This window comes from Panicum virgatum, chromosome 6K (genome assembly GCF_016808335.1).
Source record: "Panicum virgatum strain AP13 chromosome 6K, P.virgatum_v5, whole genome shotgun sequence".
NCBI lineage: Eukaryota > Viridiplantae > Streptophyta > Magnoliopsida > Poales > Poaceae > Panicum > Panicum virgatum.
Genome location: NC_053141.1, coordinates 17,648,966 through 17,673,922, shown reverse-complemented (window position 1 = coordinate 17,673,922; position 24,957 = coordinate 17,648,966). Strand labels below are relative to the sequence as shown.

General features: G+C 45.3%; 1 protein-coding gene and 1 long non-coding RNA gene across 2 annotated transcripts; one reads left to right on the top strand and one right to left on the bottom strand.

Annotated features, from left to right (window-relative positions):
- Positions 1 to 2,195: 2,195 nt before the first annotated feature.
- Positions 2,196 to 6,073, bottom strand: LOC120711937 (protein SMAX1-like). The gene is made up of 3 exons (XM_039997611.1): positions 4,860 to 6,073; positions 4,276 to 4,552; positions 2,196 to 4,185 (listed from the first exon to the last, which is right to left on the bottom strand). Exons 1-3 carry the CDS (start codon positions 6,071 to 6,073, stop codon positions 2,611 to 2,613), a joined length of 3,066 nt encoding a protein of 1,021 aa, XP_039853545.1. The 3' UTR covers positions 2,196 to 2,610.
- A 4,756-nt stretch (positions 6,074 to 10,829) lies between these two features.
- Positions 10,830 to 11,913, top strand: LOC120711936. The gene is made up of 3 exons (XR_005690550.1): positions 10,830 to 11,365; positions 11,448 to 11,543; positions 11,633 to 11,913. It is a non-coding gene; the product is annotated as an uncharacterized LOC120711936 (long non-coding RNA).
- The last annotated feature ends 13,044 nt before the right edge of the window (positions 11,914 to 24,957 follow it).

The following is a 24,957-nucleotide window of genomic DNA, read 5'->3' as shown; positions in this document are numbered from 1 at the left end:
CTGGGCCTAGACTGGGTTCACCGTAAACCGGTTGTGGTTGATCCAGTAAATTAGGAAAATAAGTTAATTTTTAATATATGAAAATAAGTTAATTTTTAATATATATCAAGTAGGGGCCCCTCCCCTCCTGTTTCATAAAAAAGGTTCGTTTTTGCTAAGGTTACTAGGTTAGTTGTGATTGTCAGCATAGGATGGTTATTATGATTTGTAATCAACCACAAGGGTTTTTTTCAAAGACATTAAAACTAGAAGAGCAGAATTATATTTATTTAAAGAAGCTTCAGCTTCTCCAAAAATGTCCTTCAATATGGTTTTAGTTGTGGTTGGCTTTGCTACACTACAAATAGGCCATCAAATATCCACTTGTCTGGAGTCTTCTTTTCCCTGAAGAAACCAAGGAGAGAAGTCCCATCGCCAAAATATGCATGTGAGAGGACTTGAGCGTTAATTTTGGCTTCTGAACTCTTATCTTACATTGATTCTGGCATCAAACCTTCCATGCTAAATCATCATTAGTTTAAAGGCAAACCAAAATCTTTTTCACTCCATCCTTCAGCTTTCTATCTAGAGTTGAAACAGAGGGAAACTACCTTTCAAAGCCAAGTTTGTAGCTTCATGATGATCACTTTCACTCCACATGGGACAAGAGGGCCAGAAAGGTGAAGTCACAAAGAAGTGATTGCGAGATTAATAAAAAGCGAGGGGGACGCATGAGCGCGTTAGCAACTAATCCTGGGCAAAAGGCAGCCGACAGTGCCCACCAAGTCACAGCTAGCTTTTTCCTCCCAAGCATGGTGACTGACTAAAACGTATCACCTACGAGCCCTGCATCAGCAGCAGCAGTATGTGAATGTGATCCAATCATCCGGTGACAAGTGGCCTCCCTGAAAGCCAAGTTTATCTGCCATCTGAGAAGGATGTAGTGTAGATCCAACAGAACAACACTTCTCTGCTCTTCCATGTCGATATAAGACAAAAATGGTGCATGACCTTATCTCTTGTCACATGGAAAGGAACTTTGATCAATCGCCATACCTTTTTGCAAAGGTTGAGTGACCCAGCATGATCAAATAAACAAGTCTGGGAGGACTGCAAAAGTACACATTAAAGCTAATAATAGAGCCAACTTGATGAATGATTAAAGAACACGCCACCGGCTACACATACACAAGATGTGCGTTCAGAACCCCTGTTATGAGTCACTGACAAATGGGCCCCATCGCTAACGGCACGGAGATGAGCTTGTGATTTCACAGACTATTTTGATGATCAGAGCTTCAGGGGGTACAATTCCTTGGGGTGACTCTATGCAGGCCCGTAATGAGCACTTAGCATTAATATAAACAGGCATAGAATGTTTCCAAGTTGATTCGAGTTGGTGATCTGCCACATCAGTGTGGGCCCGCAATTAGGCCAAAAAGTGGCCATTTGGTCTGGACCAGGAGGATTTTTCCATGGAGAAAACAACAAGATGCCTTGGTTCCAAATGAGTGCTGTGTTGGTCGATCAAACCATGCCACATAACCAGCATACATTAAATAGCTTTAGGTGTGGCTAAGCTCAATGCCAGGGCATCGCCTAATTGGTGGTCACATAACACACCAAATATAAAAACAAAATCTCTGACATTTTATTTTTGGAAAATAATAAACTTTAGATAATAATCCAAGTAAGAGATCAGAGGAAGCAAGAGATGTAGTAAGAGACAAACCATAGCAGAAAGTGACATTGATCTGTGTGGTCAACCTTTAACCTGTCCAAAAGAAATAAAGGAGAAATGTTGTGTTGTCACATGCAAAGTAGTGAGGAACCGGACCACCTTTATATTCTCATTTTAATTTCTATTTTTAGGAAATTATGAAAGTAGGGTTCGACATGGACCGCGGTATGGCTGAGATTCATCACTCATCTGAGGCCTTGAAAACGATGCGGGAATATGGAAAATAAGCAAAATGCAAAAGAAGTCGGCAGTAGCAATAAATAAATTTTGAAAAAAAGAGAGAGAACCACTCGTGTTTCTTCATTCTAAAAACTGAACCAATTTGGAAGTTCTTTATGCTCTACAGCTGAAAGAATATTATAATATGTCTCATTTTTCAACCGTATCCTTGCAAAAAAAAAATTTGCCGAGACATACAAGAAGCAGAGGATGTCGTATCAATACATTCACATCAAACAGAGCAAACAACTGTAAAGAGCTCGCAATAAAAATGATGTATTCACATGCCAACTATTTGCCACTTGATGCATACTCAATAGTTTATGCGAGTGACAACAAACTGATCTGACTCGAATCGAGTTTGATTGAGGGCTACCGGCTACATCATTATTTACCTCCTCTACACTACACCATCTCCCTGCAACATTAGGAAGTGCAAAAGAGAAACCTTTTGTTTTTTCAAGGAACATAGCTACACATATTATCAAAACTATAGATCACATTTGTTGTTATAAGATCTATAACCTCCATTGCCTATTTGGTAGTCAAAAGGATGTTCTTCCTTCCCCCTATGTGCTTCATATAGTAACCTCCCCAAGCTTATAACAGGGAGTTCTCCCCAATATTTACATATCTACCATACAAAGAATGTACTTCCCCCCCAATCCCCTCTACATGCCATCAATGGCAATAGGTACCGTTGCTGGTAGCCCTTCTCTACCCCCTCCCCACCTTGGCAATGCCTTGTCCGCGACTGCTGAAAGACGGACAAGAGCACGGCCATTGTGATGATTCATGTTGCGCCACAATCGTTCAATACTGGGCATAAGCACTTTCTGGGCCCAGTCCTCAAGCTTCTCATCAGCGAGCCAAATGCTGCCAGCCATCCGGTCAATGGCATCTTCATCGATTCTGAATGAGTTGCTGCTCCCAACGAGTGACTCAAACTTTGCCGCTATGCAATCTGTGACATTCTTCCTAAATGGCCCAAAGTCAACTGGCCGGAACACGATGGCATCATCAACGAGATTCAATATATCAGAATCAGGGGCTGGTGTTATACACTTTACTGTAAGGTGCCCTTTCTCCTGTTCTTGTTCCACAGAGAGATCGCTGGAATTCCGTGAGCTCTCAGTATCATCCAATGCCCCAACTGCTAAATTGAGGTCAAGCGATAGCCCACCGGATAATTCTTTGGCTACCTTCGCTGGGCGAGCATCATCACATAACCAATCTGCTCGGTGCTTGACCTGCTTGTCCCCAATAGAGAGCTCAAGCTGCCAATTAGAGTTAGCTACCTCGAACATCCTTCCTTCATCTTGCAGCAATGTTTCAAATTTTGGTCCCTTCAGTTCTTCAGGTAACCAATTTGTGGTGAGAACAAAGATGACGTTGCCAAGGCTTACCTCACGGCCCCGGGAGTCTGGCAGGCGACCAGTCTCCATTGCCCGCTTGATCTTTGCCCGCACAACAGCATCCACTTTATCAATACCCTCAAGAACAATAACAGAGAAGGGATTTTGCCGAACTGCCTCAGTGACCCTGTCAAGTGAGGTTTTCCCCCAGAAACCTGCATTGAGTCCATTACCATCCTTGCCCAGGCGGGAGTCGCCACCAAAGTTTACAACCACTGGTTGGGTGTTTACCATCAGCTCGGACAGTGCATTTACCATCTTCCTTTTGCCTGCTTGGTCAGGACCAACAAACAGGAGCCACATGTCACCCCTTGTCCCGATGTTTCGCCGCTTCCCACTGCCAGATCTGCATTGTATTACAACAGCAGCGATTGCTGAAGCAGCATCTGATTGCCAGCTGACCTTCTCTGTAAGCCCCTTGAGGAGCCTCTTGAACGACTCGATATCAGAGATTCCAGCAATCTTAGCCTTTTGCATGGCAGTTAGTCCGTCCGTGTAAGTTTCCTTCTGGTTTTTATCCACAGTAGCACCAGGATCCAAGGGACCAAGCACAAGGTCGGTCTTTACTGGGCTGCCTGGCGGACTCTTACGAAGCTCGGATGTAGGGGTGTCCTCGGCCTTCTCCAAATAGGTGTTCATCTTAAGGGTGGGAGCAGCACCCCTGGCAAGTTGTAGTTTGGGCTCAACAGGCGGGCGTGGGCCAAAGGCAGCCGACGGCATGGAGAGAGGTGGTGCTCCAGCACGGGTGCCGTGGGTACGGGCGCAAGTCTCACGCCATTTCTTCTCAAGCTCTTGGGCAGTCTCCTTCCATTTCAACTCTTGCTCCTTGGTCTGTACAAGAATGAAGGACTATATCAATCACCAATTCAGTAGTAGAAAGCATATTTTTTTTACAGGTTAACATAGAGAAAAGACACAAACCTGTGGCTGATCACTGCTGGGCTGCATCCAGTGTGGCAAACCGGGCTTAGCTACCTCAGGGCGTGATGCGGGCTTGTCCTTCCGCTCCGCTGCAAGTTTGACGAGCTCACGATCATAGCTACCCTTGCAAAGGAGGCACATGGCCGGCTTTGCCATGAGGGGCTGGTCACTCCCTGCCCCTGGTGGCCACCGGAGCGCTGTTGGTGTCACCGGCATAGGCCGAAGTGTAGGTGATAACATCCCCACCGTGTTGCCGAGAAGTCCAGTGCCTCCAGGCCTACAAATTTCAATAATTGATCAGATTGGAACTAAATGTAGGTCTTCCATCGCATAGTACAAAATTAGACGCCTACTGATACACCAGAAAAGGCAACACACTTTTTGGAATTGCACTAATAAGATCAACTATCCAACTGTAGTAAAATTTTGGTTATCATGCAAACTACTGTCATCCTTTTACTCATCCGGTCCAATAGCACGAAAAAGGATCATATGAAATATGAATGACTAAAATAGCAAGAAGAAGAACCTCGCAAGACAAGGCAAGTCCAACAACCGAGCAGAAAAGGCGAAGGCAAACGCACCTGAGAGCAGCGCCGGCGAGCGGCACGCCACGGGCGATCGGCACGGCTTGGAGGTCCCAATCGGCCTCCATGGTTGGGTGGTAGACCTTGCAGCGGAGGTAAGTGGCGCAGGCGGCAGTACCGACGGCCCAGAGCTTGCCACTCCCGAACCGCCTCAGCAGCCGCGCCATCTCTGACACCACCGCCTTGCCCCCTTCCGACGCTGCGGCTGCCAGGCCGTCCACCAGCCACTTGAGGTCTCCAAGATCAAGAACCACGGCGCCGTGGTCGGCGAGGAGCCTCTCGACCACCGCGGGCAGGTCCCCGATCCTCGCGGCCATGGCTGCCTTGTCGCCGGCGTGCTTGGTGAGCTCCGCCTCGAGCGGCAGGACCTTGGCTCTGGCGAGGGCAGGGGACCCGGCCGTGGGGATCCTCCTGACCGCCTCCTTGAGCACCGCGTCCGGCCCCGCGTCGCCCACGAGCACAGGGTTCCGGCGCGCCGGCTTGAGCATGACGTCGAGCACCTTGCGCGCGTCGTCCCCGCCACCGGCGCCGGCGGCCGCCAGGCGCGGGTTGATGTAGGCGTTGGCGGCGCCGAGGCGAGGGAGCGGAGAGGGGGACGGGGAGAGGGGCGTGGTGCCGGCCAGCGTCGGGGTGGCTGCAGCGGGGGGCGGCGGCGGCGGCGAGGGCGACGAGAGCGACTGCTCGATGGTGGACTTGACGGCGGCGGAGGAGAAGGAGGCCTCGCGCATGACGCGGCTGACGGAGGGGTCGTCGAGGATGGAGAGCACGAGCTGCTCGAGCTCGACCTTGACAGCGAGCAGCGGCTGCTGCGCGGCCTCGGGGCAGCCCCGGCGCTGCTGCGCCTGCGCGCGCTTGAGCGCGGCGACGAGCGCGTTGGACACGGGCGGGCCGGCGCCCTGCGCCTGCGCCGCGGCGGAGACCGCGGCCGGCAGCCTGTCGAGCGCCACCGAGAAGCAGAGCTCGAGGGCCCGGCACTGCAGCGGGTGCGCCGCGCCGGCGGCACCGGCGGCGGCGGCGCCGGCAGGCCCCGCGGCCGCGCGGGCGCAGGCCTGGCGCAGCAGTCCCGCTGGCGCGGCGAGGAGCGCGGCGGCGACGTGGAGCGGCGTGGTCTGGCCGTGCCGGCGGCGCGCGGCCTCGTCGATGGCCCGCGCCAGCGCCGCCGCCGCCTCCGGCGTGAGCGTCTGCTGGATGGTGCTGAGATCCGCCCTCATCGCCGCCGCGCGCCGCTCATGAATCGATGAGGCGACCCCGGGAGAAGAAAAGAATCCTCCTTTCGCCGGGTTATAAGTAACCAGCAGTACACCTACTGCTCGGCGACCCCGTCGGCGCCCTGGGAGTCGGAGGGGGCGGAAAAGGGGAGGCTTGGAGGGGAGCGGGGGCCGGAGAGGCGGAGGTATCGAGAGGGGGGAGGAGCAGGAAGGAGGGAGTCAGGTACTCAGGTGAGGGCAGAGAGAGAAGGTGAGAACTGGACCTAGTAGTAGTATAAGAGCAGAGGAGCGAAGGAGGCGAATAGAATCTTCGTCGCCGCATTTCATCACCACACCAGGTCACCGTCCCCACTTTGTTACCCGCGCGCCCAGGGAAGGAGGTGAATAGATTTTTTTCCTCTTTTTTTTCCTATACTATTATTATAATTATATATATACTATCACAGCATCCGTGCGAACGCACGAATAATATAAATTTTATCCAGATATACTTGAGACTGTCAATTTTTGTTGTTGTTAATTGCCCGATTTCCGGTTTTGATTCAGATTAATTTGTTCGGGTTCCGATTAGAATTCCGATTGCATGTATGCTCCATGCGTGCTACGAATAAAGTTGGTATAGATATTAGATATGCATAGTTGTTCGTATTTTAATATAAGGATTTACATGATCGAGTTGTGGATGGAGGACTTGTGCGACTTGCATGTGAGATGGACTAAGACCCACATATCAATGATACAAGATGGACCAAACCAAAAATTGAGGTGGAAATCCTACTCACTTTAGAAATAGATATACGTACTCCCTCCATTCTAAAAAGAATGTAAATCTCATTTCTCGAGGAGTCAAACAATTTTAAGTTTAACCAAATTTATTAAAAATACTAACATTTATATCTCCAAATAAATTTAATATAAAAGTATAATATGATGTTAATCTAATGATATTTAGTTTGTAACATGAATATTAATATTATTTTCTATAAGTCCAGTTAAATTTAAAATTGTTTGATTCCTCGAAATGCGATATATATATATATATATATATATATATATATATATATATATATTTGGACCGAGGGAGTATATATTATGTTTGTTTTCCATTGGACGGGAGAGCGACACCCCCAGCAAATGCAGGAAAGACAAAAGGCATCAGGGCTGGACCGTATTTCCCATGGCTGTCAAGTATTCCCTCCGTTTAACACGCACTCCGGGGCACTAGGGCAACGCTTGATCTTCGGTGTTATTTGCTTCCTTACAATTAGATACGGTCTTCTTCGACGATTCCAACCACGTTTGTCTCGAAATCATGCTTCGTATCAAGCCCTTCTTTGGCCTCTTCAATATTATGCGAACCCTTTTCCATGAAAGTTCACGATTAATGCCCTAATAAGGGATTAAGGAATGAATGGGTTATTTTGCTCCTTTTCCCTGAACCGTGAAGGGAGGTCAAAGTTGGACTACTTTGATCTATGATGAATAGTGCGATTGGTTAATCAACCGCGATAGCGATCACACAGTTAATGGCCACCTAGCCACTGGATTAATCTGTGGTGCTGGACTGCTGGTCAGCTCTTCCAAGTCAATGAAATGTGGCATATCTTGGCTGGCATTATTCTCCCACGTTGAGCATCCAACAAGTTCATGAATTACCATATTTTGTTACCAAAGGTATGATTAACAAAAAATATAATCGAATACTCTCTTGAGATGTTATATAAAAATCCTGCGTCAGAAAAGTTTATGCATGTATATTTAATTCATTAAAGACAAAGACACTCTTTCATAATCACAGAAAAATTCAGGGCAGTATGCAGCTTATCTACCCTATTTGGTCACACTCATCTGGAATCCTGTGGCCTGCAGGGGGAGTTTGGAGCTTGTGGCTGGCATCTTTTCCGGTCTCCTCTCGGCGCATCTTAAAAAGTATTAGCATTAGCTGGCTACCTGTCCTTGAAAGTAATATCCCGGTATGAACAAGGGTGCTCCTTGCCAATCTTGTCCTGGTTTGCGAAAAGGCGTCTTTCGTCACATCCATACTAGTTTGTTAATCCAGCTACTACTTGCTTAGTTTGTTAATCCAGCTACTACTTACTCTGTCAAGCCACTAATATTAATCAAAGTTGGCAGGAAAGCGTCGCTGCTGTAACGACGATAGAATTTCTTTTGTGTGTGTGTGTGTGACTTGGGAAGAGGATTAATTAGGATTGGGGCCGGGGGGTGAAAAGTAAAGTTAATCCTTTCTTGACCTGATAGCTCACTGTCACCTCCAGGTTGACTTAGCTTAAAGCTGAAAGGCCAGTTAATTGACTACAGAGGTAATAATCTCAACCGCTGAACTAAATTGATGTTTTACAGAGAAAAGGTTTATTTCATCAGTGCATTTCCAGTAGAAAACTGCCTTTTTTTTGGAGGGGGGGGGGGGGGATAGGATATAGTACAGCAGACCGTCACGGTTCGATGAAAGAAAAAGTATTTGCCTTATGTTTTGAAAAAAAGGTACTCCCTCCTTCTTAAAATGTAGGATATTCTAGAGTTTAAATTTTATACTCAAATGTAAGACATCCTGGATTGAGGGTGGACCCAACTATCTTAATTGTGCATGGTTTTTCGGGCTTTCCCAATAAAAAAACGTGCATACAGCTATGTAGAAGGAGATGCAGTGGGAGTGCATGGAGAAAGGGCATGCTACTTTAATTAGCACATATTTAGTTACTCAAATAGAGTCCCACTGCTAAATAATTAGGAGTAGGAGAGTCTTTTCTGTACAGTCGTAGTCTGTCCTAAAATCTACATAATGCATTATATTTGGGAACGGAGGGAGTATTTTCGTTACAGTAAATAAACAAAAGGTTCTCCTTTATGTAAACTAACACTGATTTTTTAGAAAAAAGTTATTAATTGAGAGCGTGAAAATATATTCCGTTCTTATATTGGTAGTATGTTGCTATCTATCGCTATTTGCCTAGTTCCAGCCATGCAGTTGAGAGAGATTGGGTGGCAAATTATAAAGCTTTGTAGAATATCATTTATATATTTATCATCTAGAATACTTCATGTCCCTATTCATCATTTACATTTTCAAAATGTTTTTTGTCTATCCGTATATAATGCGGTTGGATAGATATCACAGTCGATCGATACCCGCCTTCCACAAAAACTGCACGCATAAATAGAAAGGATATTCTAGAAATGTGTAATCAATTACTAGGTTGTTAGGAAGTCATGTCTGTGATCAAAGAGCAACAAAAACCAAAAGCATCTGTAGATTGCTAAAATATTAACAAATCCTCAACACAGTCATACACTCTTTAGAGAGGATGGAGAAACATAATTCCGTGCAGTTGCAAAGTGAACAGTTTATTAATCAAGAATCCCTTTGGAGAATTTTCGCTGCGGCTATCTTTTCTCTGGTGACATGAAAAACATACAGGGTCGAGATTATTGCTAATTCTCGTTATCATGTTTTCGGTCAGGAAATGATCCATGTGTATATAGCAGTGAAGAATTGCCTTGCTTCTGTAATACAACTACATATATACCTGTCTATTTTCGGTCTTTACTTCTACTTACCGTTATACTCCTACATTTTTTTAATAATATGCTATTTGCTGCTATTCCATCTATTTGTGCACGTTGAGTAATTAACTAGTACTTTCTTTTAGTAGTTAAATATACTTGTTTGAAAATATTTAGTATGGATACTCTGTTACAATAATTGTAAAGTACCAATGGATACTTTTAAGTACTTTTGTCTTGAATTTTTTCTAGCCGTTGATCTATAAAGGTATTTACAAAAATTAAATTAAATTAAATTAGTATTCAGTCCCATTTTTTAGTACTTGGTCCCACATTTTGGTACCACCAAATGCTTTAGTCTAGGTACTTCCTACGACCACCGTACGATTCTACAGTTCTTATTTGTTTTAATCATTGTAAAATTTCTTTTAGTATGGCAACATAACATCGGTACATTTGTGTTTACTGCAATTGCATAACCTTGAATAAATCATCCATTTAATTATTTTCCTTTTGCTATTCCAAATAAGAAACCTATATAAACACTGGTGAGCATAGTCTTTCCTATCTTCTCCTAATCTTTATCTTTACCTATTTCAAAAGCAAAGATTATTTTCTTGGTCCGTCAATCAGAGTTCTAATCGGAATCCGGTGACCTTTTGTTGAGTTAAGGGTGACCGTTTAGAATTAGCATTTGACGAGTAAAATAGTAAAAAACTAAAGTCCTCAACCAACATGTACTATGCTTGTTAATATATATTTATAATTTTATATGACTTCCTGTAGCAACACATAGGCATATTAGCTAGTATAACGTATAGGTAATGACTGGTTACCGGCTGGCCGTAATTTGGCTCTTCTTACAGCCGTAGCCCACGGCAACACTCCCACGCAATCGCAGCAGGCTCTTCTCTCCCGCAAGCATAAATAGGCAATTAATCTGATCATAGATAGGCAATAATATTCTATTAATTAGGCAAAGTACTATTTGTGTGTTGGCTAGTTTATAGGTATTTATAATGTGTTTTTTGCTCCCATTTGATATGATTTGCATATCAATTTGTGTAGATTTTGCAATATGCTACGTGGTATACTAGATTAGTTCTGATGTATTTTTGTAGCTCTTATTTGGTTGGATTGACACAACAATAGCTACCTTTTGTTTGTCAAACTAACCTTTACCTCAGTTTTGGCTCAGTAAATCAGCAGCTTAGTGTTTAAGCTTGAATTGCCTTTTTAGGCTAGCATCATTTGTTAGGCTCCCCACATCTAAAACTAAGTACAAGCTTTTAGACTTCCCCACGTTGTTTGACAATAGCAGCTTCACCACTGTAAAAATCAGCTGAGTTTTGCTGTTCTCGAACTTGCATAATGCCATGTACATAGGTAAGTCAAATTGATCAACCAATCCAGCATGGGCTCTGTGATTTTTTTTTTGTAGTTAGAACTGTGTTTTGGCTACATTTTAGTAGTGGTTTGTTGGGGATAGAAAGGGAGGTAGGGGATATCAGGTTTTTTTTGTTGCTGTCTGAAATTGTTTGCACTTATAAACTGTGTTTTTTTACCAGAGGTATCCAACCTTGCTGATATTTTAGTCCTAATGCTAACTGCACATGCTATTTGTTTCAGTCACACAAACCATTGTTTAGGATCTTAAATGTTGGGATGACTCCAGGGACTGACCCTTCCTTGACAACAGCTTCCGCTGCTCCGAGAACGGCCGCCGCGACGCGTCCTACACCAAATGGCGCCGACGCGCTGCGATTTCCTGAGGTGGGTTGGTTCCGATTCGCTGCTTGTTGCCTCTAAGCAACTTTTTTTATTACTAATATATGTTTACTTTTTCTCATTTTAGCCACACAAAATGGTGTTTAGGAGCTAAAACTTGATGTGCCTTTTTTCGGCCTGCAAGTTTTCTCGGCGAATTGGCACTATAACATGCTCTTCAGCTGTAAGGCCTACCATTGTATCTTCTAGGTATGGCCCTTATAGAATTCTAAGTTTTCAATTATGATAATAAAGACATCTTTTTTTTCTCAGAGCTTGGTGTTTAGTGGCCTGGAAGTTCATCAGATTATCGTCATCGGCGGCAGTTTAGTTGCAGCTCAATCTCGATGTTGATTCATGAGCAGTTTGGTAGTAGTTGTAGTAGGCTAGTAACTCTAATTTTTTGTTCCGTACAACAGTGGAGGCAATATGCTTGTAGTTTTGAAATTTTGTTAACGTTTAAAATTTAGATGGGTGAAAATGCATGTGTATATGTTCTAAATTGCTTACTGATTTTCAAAGATGTGCTTATGGGATGTAAACAATTTCTTTTTGTTGCCCTTGTTGAAACATCTAGAAGCAAGCAAACTAGGAGGGGGCAGTAGCGTGAGGTTGCTTCTTGGTGGAAAAATTAGTTCTGATTGGTTGCAGCTTTTTCTACTGATCTACTATTTTTTCACTTAAAAAGGAAAGATCAACACTGTATGTTTTGTGTTTACCAAAAACGGAGTGGCCGTACGGCCGGCCTAAATTACGGCCGGCCGTACGTCAGCCGCACCCTAATGTATAATCGCCCTCAAGAATTGATGCTCGACCGGTCTTAAAAAAAATCGAATTGACGCTCGACCGGGAGCTTTTTTGCAATTATAGACGCAGGCGTGTGTGCATACGTACGTCCGGGCCTGCCGCGGGGATCATACCGATTGGCCGGCCGGCCTCTGTCGCCGGAGAGGCCAAGCAGCAGGTCGGCAGGCAGGGCAGGGCGTAGCCGTACGTCGGCGTCAAGCTCGCGCGGCCGCGGCTGGCTGCGCCCCACGTCCGGCCCACGGCCTAGCTTTTAGCTAGGCGCTTGTCGCCCGCTCGCTGCTGCCAGCCAAAAACCGCTTTCCGCGCGCACACGGCCGGGCGCGCTTCCACTCCATCCATCCCCAGTCCCTACCAGGCCACCACCGCCCGGGACACGGTTTCCACAGGCCGCACAGCACAGGAGAAGTACTGGTCGTCTTGTGTTTTCTCCATTTATTTTTTCTATCCATACATACATGTTGTTATTTTTGATAGTGAGGTTTCAATGCATGCTTGCTTAGACCGGCGCCGTTCACTACTTTTCCTGTTGGGAAGAAGCTAAGTGGCTAAACATCTCTAAGAGCTCTGGTATAATTTTAGCTAAATTTACAAGCTTTGTAAAAAAAAAAATAGAAGACTTCCTATAACATGGGTAAACCAACGAACTTTTTAAAAGGGAAAATTCTATATCACCCCTCACCTATGGGGGGTGGACTACATAACCCCCAACCTATAAAACGGTCTATATCACACCTTGAACTTTCCAAGACAGGTCAAATTACCCCTAAAGCAATTTTGAAAAATTATAGTAAATCATAGAAAAATCATAAAATAAAAAATCCAATTGTGTTGGATTCCAAATGAGTAAATCTACACAGTGTATATATAATATAATATGCTTATAGTATATTTTTTATAGCTATGAAGAAAAACATAGATTTAAAGCTACAAACAAAAAAATATACTAAAGCATACCATATTATATGTTCACTGTGTAGATCTACTCATTTGGAGTATAACACAATTGAATTTTCCATTTTGTGATTTTTCTGTAATTTACTATGATTTTTTAAAACTGATATAGGGAGTAATTTGACCAGTTTTCGAAAGTTCAGGGAGTGATATAGACCGTTTCATAGGTTAGAGGGTTATGTAGTCCACCCCCAATAGGTGAGGGGGGGATATAGACCGTTTCATAGGTTTTTATTTAGAACGAAAATGTATTGATCTTAGCGCATTACACAGGTCCTTTCACAAACAGGACTCCAAAGAAAAGGAAAATTACAAAGAAGTCCAAAACTCTTGTTCATCTTCCTCGAAGCTTTCAGAGATTCGTTCGTCACCGCCGCCGAAGCCGCTTCCCAATCGTCGTCGGGCACCAGAGCCAATCTCCACAAGGTGGAGGCCGCAGAGGAGGGCTTACTTCTAGGCGAATCAGCCGAGTACACTGCCTCCCAGGCGCATCGGCCAACTCCCGTACCCACGACGCATCCTTCGATTCCACCGCCGGCAACCCGAGCAAAGCTAAGATTTTCACCAAAGATCATCTTCCCCGAGATTAATAGGGTCAACGACATCATCACCTGAAGAAGACGACGATGCGCCGGCCCTCGACTCCTGGACAGGTCTCCCCAGCCTCTCCATTGACGTCGGAGTAGATCGCCATCGGAGAACGGAAGAGACTGGGAGAAATTATTCCGTTGCGCCGCCGTCGCTTCCGCATCGCCGGCGTCGCCAAGAAAAGCAAGCCGCAGAGGAGCTACACTCCTCCGGCAAAATCTAACTCCACCGCCGAACATCGACGACGAGCAAACCCTAGACCTAGGTGGACTCGACTAAGATCCTACGAAGACAGGCGATCTGTTGACGAGACGGACCCCCGCTCCTCGTCACCACCGGCAGTGAGGCCGGAGGCGAGGGAACGGGGGCCGCAAACGGTGGCGGCGGCGGCGGCGCCCCTCGGCTCCTTTCTTTCGCAACAAAGTAGCAAGGTTACAAACACATAGAATTGGAACAAGGAATAGATCGATAGATTACATTAGACCGTTTCATAGGTTGGGGGGTTATGTAGTCCACCCCTCATAGGTGAGGGGGTGATATAGACTTTTTCATTTTTAAAACTACACCCTCCATATGTCATAGTGCTAGTGAACATCACGTGTCATACTCATTTCTTACCTTCTTCCCTCCCCACCTCCTCTCCTCTCGCTCCCATGCGCAGGCCGTCGCACCACTGCCTGCTACCCCTCGTCCTCGTCTGCCATTGGTCCTCTCACTCGCGTTCCAGGATGGCGGGGGCGATGCTCGACGGTGGCCCGAGACGGCGGGGGCAGCGCTCGATGGCGGCCCGAGACAGTAGGGATGGTGCTCAGCAGCGGTCCGGGATGATGGGGGCGTGGGAAGCGCTCGACGGTGGGGGCGGCGCTCGGCGGTGGCAGGGGCGGCACGGGACATGCGCGGGGAGAGCGGGCCGCGTGAGATGGCGAGCGAGACAGGTTGGCTTTTTTTGCCTAGCGAGGGGGAGGGAATATAGAACATGATAGTTAGACGAGCAAAATATAGAGTCTACTGGAACCGAATTTTGATGAGATTGCTCCTTTTTTAGCTAACTCATCAGACATACGAAGTCTCTTAGAGATGCTTAAGGGTCGTCTCTGTACCCACGAAAAATGCATGAGACATCGAGACAGTGACGCTGTGAAACATTTCAAAGGTGTATGACGACGATACGTGGGGAACGGCCGGTGGATTAGCAGTTAAGGTTAGAAGAGGAGTTGGGACGGTGCAATTTGTTGCGTGCGTTGAAAAATATCGTCAAGGATATTTGTGATTGCAGTCGTTTTCTTGCCTTTCTATATTTGCATTACTCAATGTATGTATGCAGCTCATTGACTTTGATAAAGCTTATGCAAGCTTCCTTTTCCAGCAGCGAAAAATATGGAACCGAGACAGCAAGATCATGAAATTTCTTGATGATCTATCAGGTGGGAACAGGTTGTGTTGGAGTGACGGTGAGGAAAATGTTGCAATGGTAAAAGAAATTGTGGACTTCAATTTTTGTCTAATACTACTACTCATTATTAACGAGTAAAAGGTAGAAAAAGGTAAATGGTACTACCTCCGTTTGAAATTGTAGTTTGTTTGACTTTTTTGACTCTAGGGTTGACCACTAGTCTTATTTAAAAAAATGTACTAATATTGTCAAATTTAAGTTATTTTTGAAGATCTTGTATCGATAAAACGACCCAGAACAAAAGATAAAGGTGATATTTTGCACAAATTTTTAAATAGGACCTGTAATTTGAAACGGAAGGAGCACAAAGGTTGGAAAACATAGTTTAAATATCTGGGAACAAAAAAAGAGACTAATATATTCTTTTGTTCACCGTGAGAATGATATGCTAGCGCTAGTGCATGCATGAAGTGTTTCGGCGGCCGGCCGGGCAAAGTGGGGGAAAAAGTTGAAGTCAATGAAGACAAAAAAAAAGGTAATTTTCTTTCGGTTGTAGTACGCCGCTTTCTGTAGCACGCTAGTCGTCCGTCGCAAAGTTGTGAGGTCACCGGAGCTACTCTAGCTAGCTGTAGGCTGCAGCTTGGGAAATCACAAAGAAAGTCAAAGGCGCGTCTGCTTTCTTTGGAACCGCATGCATGCATGCCGCGAGCACTCGTGCCATCTATCGTCGTGGTCCTGGCGTTCAGGAAAAGAAAAGTACGCGGTGGCGACGGCGTTGGCAGAACGGGACGGGATGGGGCGGGACGCGGACGGGCGCCGGCCAATAAAAGCGAAAAGGGCAGGCGGCATGGTGGTGCTGGATGGTGAGGGATCTAGCGTCCGCCGCGCGCTTTCTACGCCGGGCCTCCCCCGCCACGCCCTCGGCCGCCGCTCTTTGGAAACCGCGGCCGGATCGGCCGGCGGCTTCGTCGCTGCCGCCGCCCGTGTGGCCGGCCGCGGCGCATGCGAAATTGCTGGCCACCAAGGGGGGTGGGGGGGGACTCGTGGGGCGTGCGTCGGAGCACGTGTGGTGTGGGGGCGCGGCCACGTGCGGCCAGGCAGTTAATTACCGCGGCGCGGTCGGATCGTTGGCCGCAAGCAAAGCCACCCCACTGACCCGTCCACAAGGGAACGTAACGCGCGGGCCCTGCAGCTGCAGGGGCCCGGACCCGGAGTCTCGGCTGCTGCTTGCTCCGCCCGCCGCACGGGTTCCGCCACCGGCGCGGCAACGCCAACGGCGACGGCGACCAGACAGGGCTGCACTGCACTGCACCGCAACCTTTTCGGCATTAAAATACCAACAAAGATGAAAGAAATCACATCCATTCACTTTTAGAATAAATGAAACATTTAACCAATTAAAATTATGTTAGGTCTAATAAAAATGTAATTTTATCTATTTTTAAAATTAGTATATATAAAAATAAACATTTATTTTATTACCTCCTACGAGCTAAGGTAATACATCTACAGTCCACAGTCACTTTGAAATACTATAGCAAAACTCCATACGCATAGTGTATATCTAACTGCATATATAATAAAAACTATGTACTACGCTATCAATTGACAGGTGGATATTATAACAATGCAAATAGACTCTTCCTCGTCATATAAGATACCCGGGGATTTGCGAATGGACATGTAGCCTAGTAGTTACAAAGAGTCTCAGTAGCACCTCAGGTCCTGTGTTTGACTCCCCGTGAAAGTGAATATTCTAGGTCTTAAAGGTGTTGTGCTTTTCAATGGTAGGCGATGTTCCTGTCGATGTGCTTGTGTGATGACTTCATCAATCTCGAAGATTTGTTACCTCAAGCTTTGAAGATGCTTATAGAGGTAGGTTTACATAGGTATGTTCATAGTGACGAGTGTGCGGTCAGCCTGTCAACCGGGACGGGGCAGGGCGGGGCTGGGCTGGGCTGGGGGACGGCCCCCATCCCCGCCTCGTTCCCCGTTACGCATTCCTCGTCGCCATCCCTGGCGGATTCTCGATCTCCGTTGGGCCCGTGGGAACGGCTAAACAGGTGAAAAACACCTCATTATGGTCATCTCAGTGCATGTATTCAAGATATAGATAATACAAGTCGATAACGATAACCATTAGGGCATTGAGCCATTAACTATCGATTGTTAGAGTTTCTTCTGTTACACTTGGATCATGTTGGGGCTACATATTATATGAGCCAGAATACATTTTTTCGGGGCACCACAAATCCCCATGGGGGCAAAAATGTCCCCCGCCCCTGCCCCGCCTCCGGTTCGAGGCCCCGCCCCGCTAGCCCCGCGTGCCTCCACCCCCCTGGTTCTCCGGCCCTATGAGGAAAACTGACAGCTTGAGTGTGTGGGCATTGTTAGTGTCGAATTTGTACCATATCATGTAAAAAATAAGAAAATTAAATTGACATATCTTTAGAACAAGTAACCAGGGGCAGATCCAAAGGGGGGGCTAGGGGGGATCAAGCCCCCTACCTCCCCAACATCAATGGATACCCCCCCTAAGCCCCCCTTCATTTTTAGGAAGAAATTATGAAGAAGAAGGGGAGAAGAAGAAGAAAAGAAGGGGAGGAAGAAGATGAGAAGGGAGATGAGCCCCCTCTAGATGTGTTTGTTAGATTCGCCACTGCAAGTAACGTAATGTCATGGACGCATCCTCGCTGCGACGGGTATGATATGAATCATATCATCATGTGATACTTAAATGGAGAAGTCTATTACCAGAAAATCTATGTTTACTGAGTGCCTAAGGGTTTGACGAGTGCATTCCATCGGTTTTGCCGAGTCTGCCAAACGACACTCGCAAAATAATAGCACTCGACAAATAGGGCCTTTGCCGAGTGTTTTTTCTTTTACACTCGGAAAAATATACTTTTGTCGAGTACCTAAAGTTCAACACTCGGCAAAGAGCACTTGGCAAAAAGAACTTTGCCGAGTGCTGGAAAAAAAGCACTCAGCAAATAACAACTTCAAAGTATATTTTGAAGCAGTAAATTAATTCAAATAGAAAATTGTTCAACTATAAAGTTGTATAACTTCTCAAGATCTACAACTTTTATTTTCATCGTATCTTCATTTGATAAAGCGATAGTAACATTGTTCACAAAATCTACATCTCTCCTCATATAGTTTCATGAAACTAGAAGAGACCAATATAATATTGGGAAAATTCGATTCATGCCACCACAACTCCGTGAAATTGGGTGTCATGTTGAAAATCATGCCACTCAATGGCATGATTTTCAACATGAGATCCAATTTCAAGAAATTGGAGTGGCATGGATCCAACTGACCCTATAATATTTGTGAACAATGTTACTATCACTATATCAAATGAACAAATGACCAAAATAAAAGCTCTAGATCTTCAGAAGTTGGATAATTTTGTAGTTGAACACCTTTTAATTTGAATTAATTTTGCTAACAAAAACTACATTTGAATTTGCTAAATTTGAAATTTAATTATTTAAAGTACGTTGGATGGGAAACAACCAAATAGAAGTTGTAGATTATAAAAAATTATGAAATTTTGTAGTTGACAATTTTTCATTTGAAATCATCTTATCAACAAAAACTATGTTTGAATTTGTCAAATTTAAAATTCAAATTTTGTAAACGGATGTTGAAACAACCCAAATGAAAGTTGTAGATCTCGAAAAGTTATGAAACTTTTTAGTTTACAATGTTTTCATTTGAATTTATTTAGGGCCTCAAATAGTCATTTTAATACCAGATGAGTATAGAATAATAAGAATTGGTATCATATATAGACACAAAGATTTTTTGGTACAATGATTGGAGGAGGAAACGTGCGAAGCTGAGGTTGTGGGTTCAAATCCCACCAGTTGCGACATATATTTTTCTGAATTTTTTTTGCTGAGTATTTTTTAGCATGTGGTAAAGTCTTTGCCGAGTGCCTAATAAAAGACACACGACAAAGAGCTCTTTGCCAACCAATTATTTACAATGTACTTTGGAAGGTTTTTGGACTTTGCCAAAGCTGCTAGGTAGTGGTCGTTATTATCGGACAGCAAGTATCACATCACCGTAAATAACCCAAGCTACATCAGCATTTCGTCATCGTCGTGCATGTTTCTGGCTTGCAAACAGCTCCGAAATTCGATCGTGTACAGGTGAAGATGCACGAACGTACGTGCAAGCTAGGCGCCATGGACTATGATGATGCAGAGTGTGGAGGGAGAGTGGCAGAGTGCAAAACGGAACAGCCACATCATCACAAAGACACAAACAGCGGCAGCTTGCTACGCGGAGAAAGGCGTCGCCTACTTCGCCGGCCGGCCATCGCCTCGCTTGCGCTCTTCACAAAAGATTTTCGCCGCCGCCGGCCGCTTCGGAGTTAATCCATCAAGATCCCCAAAATCCCCCTCGGAAAACGGACGCAGAGAATTATTTCTTATTTTAATCTAATCTTCTTTTTTCCGTAACCGTGCCACAAGCTTGGCATGATTTATCATTTAATTAACTACTAACTAGTTAATTAATCTGCGTGTCAGCTGTAGCTCTTTGCTGCGCTCGTCGACTGAAGGTGAATGCAGCAGGGCCGCAATCAGAGAAGTATTTTTGAAAAGGGGTGAATAGCTAACTATAAATGGTTGGGGAAGAATGTGACACGATATAAAAGGATTTTGAAATGCTAACAGACATAGTTTGCCATTTACTTTTAATGAAATACATGCTCAGATACATTCTCCAAAAGACATGATTTGGATTACCATAAGCGTGCTCTGATACATTCTCGAAAGAAAAAAGTCCATTTTTAGCCATCCAATTATTGTCCGAGTTTGATTTTGGCCATGCAACTCCAAAACCGGGTATCATTGACCATCGAACTATCAAAACCGTTCACATTTGGCCATCCGGCTGTTTTGCAGAGCGGTTTCGCTGACGCGTGGAGGTGAGACCCACTTGTCAGTGATACCCCCTCTCTCTTTCTTCTCTCTATCTCCCTCTTTCTCTCTCCTGCCTCCTGTCTCCTCCCTCATCCCTGCTCGCCGCCGCCACTCGCCTCCTTCCTCCTCCCTGCTCGCCGTCTCCTTGCTCACCGCCGCTGCTCGCCTCCTCCCGCCTCCCTGCTCGTCGCCTCCCTGCTCTGCCCTCCACCGGACCGGGCGCGAGGCAGGGGAGGCCGAGCCGCCAATGCCCCCGCCCTCCGCCTCCCAGTCATCCATCCTGGGTCCCCGTCCTCGAGCTCGCCATGAGCTTCTACGTCGCCGCCGCGGTCCATCCTCTGCGGCCTGGGACCATTGATGCCCCTGTCTTCTTTCTTCTCCACCCCGCACGACAGCGCCGAACAGCAGAGGAACCGGCACGGCGGCGGTGCGGTGTTCCTCGCCGGCAGCATGGCCGGCTGGCATCAGGGCTAGCGACACCACAACCAGAAGGGACTGCGGCAGGAAGCTCGAGCGGCGGCCGGGCCATGAGGAGGAGGTGGAGGGTAGCCGCGAGTAGACCTCGCCGACTCCATCGTTGCCGCCGCTGAGATCGAGGACCTCTATCTCTTCTTCCTCCATCCAGGCATTGAACTCCCGCACCGAGGGATCCTCCCCGCCCTCCTGCGTTACCTCCTCCTTGCGGCCAATGTTGTTGTAGCCCGTGAATCAATCGAGCAGGACTCTAGCGCAGGCATGTAGCGGTCCGGCGGAGCAGGTAGCCAAAGACAGAAGACCATCATCCACATTCCATGGAGGCACTCAACCAATCAGCAACGAGAATAAATCGTGCCATAACTAGTTCGATTTGGATAAAGTTGACCTCGATTTAGATATTGGTGAGCTCAAATTGGATCGCAGCGAGCTCGATTCGTAGTCAACGAGCTCGATTTGGCTGCGGACAAGCAGGAGCACAGCGACGACGGCGCGCAGCGACTCACATAGGCGTAGTGCGCGTCGGCGAGTGTGTAGCGGTGGCGTATGGCCAGCGCTAGCAGCTTGGAGCACTCCCGGCAGGGGCGCACCGCGAGCTCCCTCGATCCCCGGCGGTCCCGTCCAGTCCCGTTCCCTACGCCCAGGGCGGGGGCAGCCCTGCTGGGCGCGACCGGCGGCGCGGAGCAGTTCAACTGGGAGCAGCTCGCTGCGGACATCGAGACTGGCGCGCTCACCCCGTGCATCACCAACCCGTCGCTGCGCGAGGCTGTCGCGGGCATCCTCCGCCTGGGCTCGAAGAGAGAGAGAGGAGGTGGAGAAGAAACAGAGAGATGTGAGAGAAGAGAGGAAAATGGGCTGACATGTGGGTCCCACTGCCATGTGGCATCCACGTCAGCGAAACCGCCCTGCAAAACAGCCGGATGGCCAAATGTGAACGGTTTTGATAGTTCGATGGTCAAGGATATCCGGTTTTGGAGTTGCATGGCCAAAATCAAACTCAGACAATAGTTGGATGACAAAAAATGAACTTTTTCCTTCTCGAAAAGACATGATTTGGAATACCATAAGCGTGCTCATCACTGCGTCCAACAAAAATCTAAAAAAAAATGTATGATGGCCATGTGCTTCGTGAAAAACAAAAGTATAACAACCAAACTTTTTAAAACCACCTCAAGAGTCGGGCTTTTTAACCTAAATTTCAAGCCATTCTAAAGGGGATCCCATTTTTGTTTAACAGGTCGATATGTTGCAAAAAGCGAAGTTTTTCAAAGAGAGGCTTGTTACCATGGTTGGGAGGTACTATACGGTACCTGTTGTGCAGATTTTTTCTGACTACTGTTCTTATTGTGAAACTAAATTAATGTCGGTACCGGTCCCTTCTTTTGGTACTGGCCGTACAAATTTGGTACCTTTTTTTCCTAGATACCTCTTAATTTTAGCGCAATGAATAATCCATTTATTTCAATCGTAGTAAAATTTCTCTTTAAAAATATTAAAATTTCTTATTTTGGAGGAGAGTTGATATTGCACACACGCAAATATGCCAATTTATAGGATGTGCACCCATAGATCTCCAAGAAAACAAAAAGCAGATCCATATCTTCAACTTTCTCTTTGTGCACTTCCTCCATCACCATTTATATGATTCTTCTTATGTATAAAGGCACTAAGGCAGTAAAATTTCCGTATCAGAGAGAGCTGAAAGAAGCCTAAAATAGGTTACATTTTTACAAGTGAACACCGAATATGAATATATCATGCTTCCCCCCTCTTTTTTTGTACTTTATATCCGATTAAAAGTTTGCATCTTTATTTTTTTCTTTTTCTTTTTCTTTTTCTTTTTTTGCGATGGATTAAAAGATGGACGAGAATGAAGCTACCTGTAGAAAAGAGACTGCAGCGTTTTACATAACTCGCTGTTAGAAAGAAGAACATAATTCTTCTCCATTTGATTTTGCATTTTCTTCATAAAAGCATATAAGACAAGCAAGAAATTACAAAACTTGCACAGATAATGTTGGCCGAAGGTAATAAAAGAAGGATAAAGCCTTGCACTAAGAACCCTGCACAATCTTTACATATAACTCGGCCGTGCGTTTATTCCATTGAATATTATTGCAAAAGCTAGCATGATCCCAAACTCATCACATCCCTCCCTTTTCCCCTCTACCAAATCGAGACAATCCAGTGGCAATATAGCATTATCTAATGAGTCCCTTTCTGACCCCCCCAAAAGACAATGCTTGCCTCATCTGTCCGAATTCAAGACACTACTACAGAAAGGCTAATTTGTCCCGGTTGGGAAATCTTTGTTGTCCCGGTTTCCCAACCGGAAACGCCAGGCCGGGACAAAGGGGGTCCTTTTGTCCCGGGTCTGGCAACCAGGACAAAAGGTGCTGCCAGCGCCACGTGGCTGGCGCACCCTTTTGCCCCGGTTGGTGTTACCAACCGGGACAAAATGTCCCTTTTTTCTTGTTTTCCTTTTCTCGATTCTTTTTCTATTTCAATTATACTTTTGCATTTCAATTAAACTTATGTATTGGAATTCAATGTATATGATCTCCACTAATATATACATATATATAGTTACTTATATAATATTTGTCCTAGATAGTTTTCATATATAAATTAATTCACTTATATATATATGTATACATATATCTATACATGTGAATTCCTTTACATATGAAAATGTCTAGGACCAATATTATATATATATACACATATATATTATTGGAGTGCTTATATATATAATTCATACATCCTCATAAATAGAAATTTAATATAGAATCTTTACCTCTGGTATGAGTTTATCGCGCATCTCCGCGACCTATGGAAAAAGGGGATAATTAATTTTGACTAATTGAAATACGAGTTCAAATATTAACAAGTTTTTTATTTACTTCCTCCACCCAATCTGTCCAGCCCTTTGTAGGACCTACCAGACCATGGATGTTCTCGCATACATAATATGCGCATAATACAGTGCCTTGTTTCTGCCTCATACACTTTAAGAGAGAAGAAATTATCAGGTATTTATATGAATATATAATAAAACTAATGAATCGTGCAACAAATCATCCAAGTGCGTACCGCAAATCTATCTTGATCTTCAATTTCTTGTCAAATTTGCATGGATGATTTTTAGCGAATTCTTTTCAAATCCTGTGCATGATTAGAACAATTATAGTCAAGTAACAAAGTGGTTCAAATTATCGGTCATCGACGGAGTAGTGGTAGAATTACTTTTTCATCATGTTAAGAAGATTTTCGTATTGTTCTGGAGGTCTCCTCAATGAGTCCATAATCACGAGTAGGCTCTTCTCGGGAATTATGACAATTAGGACCCAGTGTTCACTGCAAGATTATACGGAGGCAGTTATTGGTAGTTAAGGTTTAAACAATTCGATTACAGAATAGAAAGAGTTAGACGAAAGGAATCACTCACGCAAAGTTGTAAGGAAACAATATCATTTGCTTGTTGTGATGAATGCTTTTGTACTTGAACAAGTTTTGGTATAGCTCATCGGCAGTGTCGCGTAGAATCCTCCAATTACAAGTAATTGGGTCGATGAAGCCGAGGTGAGAGTATCCCTTTCTCCTGCAAGTTTGTATCTCCATTCTACATGATACCGAATAAATCAAGGGATCGGTATGTTGAGATCATGCAAAACAATACATAAGGAAAGTAAAATACTTACAGAACACACAAGCCGACCATAGAGATGTCGATGGCCTCCTGATGGAATAGTTGGTAAATTTCTTTCCAGTTTATCCATATAATGGCCTCCCCCGTAAGAAATCGCCATATTTAATCTTTGCGCCCTGCATGAAGATGCAATCGGCCATCGCACGCATGTAGTGCTGGTGCAGCTTATTGTAAGGATCACCGGGGTGTCCGACTCTAGAGGGGGAGGGGGTGAATAGGGTCGCTAATCGCTTTTTAACCTAGGGCTCAAACTACTTGCATAAGATAAACCTAACACATCCTATACATGCTAGTTATGACTAAGGTTTATCTTTTCTATTCTCTACTTACCCCAAAATACTTGCAACCTATAGCCAATCCTAACTAAACTAACTAGGAAGGTAAAGGCACGCAAGATATAGTAAATGCGGAAACATAATATGGTAAGTAAAGAGGTAAGTGCAAGAGGGATGCAAACTCCCGAGTAGACACGGTCATGTAACGTGGTTCGACACAAACGCCTACGTCCACGGGACACCGAGGCTCTTCCGATCACCGTCTTGCACTACGCCACCAAGGCGATGCCGGCAAGCAAAGGCAAGTGCCCCCCTAAGACACTAAGTCTCGTGCACCGCCACCGTCTCTCTCGGTCACCCGGCCGAAATCCACTACGGAGCTTCTCCACCAAGGAGGGGGTCTCCTCTTCCCCCCGCACAAAGTGTCGTTGCCACTCCACACCAAGTCGGAGGGTCAC

Coding starts and splice junctions, on each gene's coding strand:
- LOC120711937 (XM_039997611.1), bottom strand. CDS start 6,073: ATGAGGGCGGATCTCAGCACCATCCAGCAGACGCTCACGCCGGAGGCG. Junction 4,553..4,859: donor CTCGCCGGCGCTGCTCTCAG/GTGCGTTTGCCT, acceptor TGAAATTTGTAG/GCCTGGAGGCACTGGACTTC. Junction 4,186..4,275: donor CCAGCAGTGATCAGCCACAG/GTTTGTGTCTTT, acceptor ATTCTTGTACAG/ACCAAGGAGCAAGAGTTGAA.